Source organism: Tasmannia lanceolata, unplaced genomic scaffold (genome assembly GCF_043159265.1).
Source record: "Tasmannia lanceolata isolate RefF3 unplaced genomic scaffold, GAP_Taslan_0.1 ptg000031l, whole genome shotgun sequence".
NCBI lineage: Eukaryota > Viridiplantae > Streptophyta > Magnoliopsida > Canellales > Winteraceae > Tasmannia > Tasmannia lanceolata.
This window is the reverse complement of record NW_027518708.1, coordinates 213,789-216,013: the sequence shown is the minus strand read 5'-3', so window position 1 is coordinate 216,013 and position 2,225 is coordinate 213,789. Positions and strand designations below refer to the sequence as shown.

Here is a 2,225-nt window from a genome sequence, read left to right as displayed (position 1 = left end):
AGAAAATTGCAATGTCTCTTCTACATTTTTCTCAATCGCTTAAATAAAATTAGTCATACCCATAATGGACTCAGTTAACAGACATTGCAGTTCATCATCATCACCACTCAATGATGTAAGGCATGCAAACAGAACATGAATTAATAGCCAAAGATGGAAAATCCATCAATAATGGAGAAACTGTAGTACAATACGTCAATACTGCTTAGAAGAATTCATTTCAAAAAAAAAATGCTTGGAAGAAGCTTGTGCAATACAAAAATAAAATCTAGTATTCTAGAACATTCAAAGTTTCTGAAATCTACCAACCCTTAATTTGCCCTCGGAGTTTCCAACCAACCAACCAAATTCCAGCTCACCCTTATATGCCTTAAACAAATAAGGAACCTCCTCCTCATACTTCGTCACATATTTCTCTAAGAATTTATCCTCAGTCAGATTCAGCATATAAATTAGCTCTTTTTCCTCGCCAATCAAATCCTTAGACATCAAAATCCTCCAAACTGTAGTTCTTGGAATAACCTTTTCTTTCAAACTATGTGTTAAAAGCTTTGGATGACTTGAAACCACAGAAGGCTTCCATTTGAGTTTTTTCACAAAGAAATCCATCCCAGCCCTTATCTTCTTCTCTGAGACTGTCATGTATAATGGATTCCGATTGAAAGCATCCAAAATTTCCTTCTCAGACCACCCTAGACTCTTAAGCAATTCGATTTTCGCATCCCATGTCAATTTATTCATTGAGCTCATCACATGAATAGCCAGAGTGAACATACCAGACCCACATTTAAAACCCAAATTTTTGACATTGTCTATGATTTCTCTCAGTGTATCAGGTTTCTGCATAAGAATTCCCGGCTTGGTCATGATTAGATAAGAAATTCTTGAAATGGGTACATCGTAGTCTTGCAAAAGAGCGATGTTTGGTTTCATTTGCCTCTCAATATCACATGAAATCAACCATCTAGACCTTTTTAAGGCTTTTATTATGTTCTCATCTGTCTGAACCAGGCTCCTAAGAAATTCGAGAAAGGGAATAATGGGAGAGTTAAGGCGTTTGATCAGAATATATGGGTTGGTAGCGATCAGTTCTGCGAGCTTTGAATTGGAGACCCAAATCCTGGAAGGCTTTGATTCTGGGTCTGAGGATTCTGTCCACATTGGCAGTGAGGAAACGAGGTCTGATTGAAATCAGTTCAGCGATTTGGGTTTGGGTGAAACCATGGTTTTTGAGAAATTCCAGGACTGAATTTGGCCCTTTTGTGGTTTTGAGATGGAATCCTTTGGCTGCTGAAAGAGCTGATTCTGGTGAGAGGGCACATGAGTTTATGAGGTAGTCTACAGTGAATGATGGTTCGTTTGTGGATGTTGTGAAGTGGGAGATAGATTTGGTAGATGGGTTTTGTAGATTTTTACTCCTAGTTTGGAGTAGTAGCTTTTTACAGAGAAAAGAAAACATTGAATAGAAGGGTCTCGATAGAAACTTACAGGGTTTTAAGTAGTTGGAACTGCGAAGAAGATCCACAGTACTAGCTGATGGGGTGTGAAAACACCAGCCTCTCACAGGCTGCCACCTGTCCCAGAGTAGGTGAGCTGCAGCCTCTCACAGGCCGCCACCTGTCCCAGAGTAGGTGAGTTGCAGCCTCTCACAGGCCGCCACCTGTCTCAGAGTAGGTGAGCTGCAGCCTCTCACAGGCCGCCACCTGTCCCAGAGTAGGTGAGCTGCAGCCTCTCACAGGCCTCCACCTGTCTCAGAGTAGGTGAGCTGCAGCCTCTCACAGGCCGCCACCTGTCCTGGACACCTGTCCAGGACACCTCACCAGATTTTTCCTATAAATAGAGGATCAAAGCTCAGACCAATGGGTAATGAAAAATCCCTTCTCTCCCTAAAAACTCTTAGACATCTCCCCTTCACTCCTGCTCATACTGACTTGAGTGTCGAAGGGCCTGTCCGGAGTAAAACCCGGTCTGGTCTTCTGACCTCGCTTGACTTGTGCAGGACTCAGCCCTCATAGCAGGACTCGTTCTCCACCACCTCACTTCTCGTTCACTCCGGTCTCTCAGGACTCGGCTCCCCTAGTCATCCAGCTCAGCTCTCACGTCACTGCTGTACCTGTTACCGATTTTAGGCATAACAGATTGGCGCCATCCGTGGGACCCCAGAACTAAAAGCTGTCCTTACACATCCCACTCACAAAAATGGCAGGACGCAAGAGTACGCGGAT

General features: G+C 43.5%; 1 protein-coding gene across 1 annotated transcript; it reads right to left on the bottom strand.

The window, feature by feature from the left end:
* Positions 1–285: 285 nt before the first annotated feature.
* Positions 286–1,161, bottom strand: LOC143859510 (uncharacterized). Its single transcript, XM_077370190.1, has one exon. The coding sequence runs from the start codon at positions 1,159–1,161 to the stop codon at positions 286–288; it is 876 nt and encodes a 291-aa protein (XP_077226305.1).
* Positions 1,162–2,225: the final 1,064 nt, after the last annotated feature.

Coding starts and splice junctions, on each gene's coding strand:
- LOC143859510 (XM_077370190.1), bottom strand. CDS start 1,161: ATGTGGACAGAATCCTCAGACCCAGAATCAAAGCCTTCCAGGATTTGG.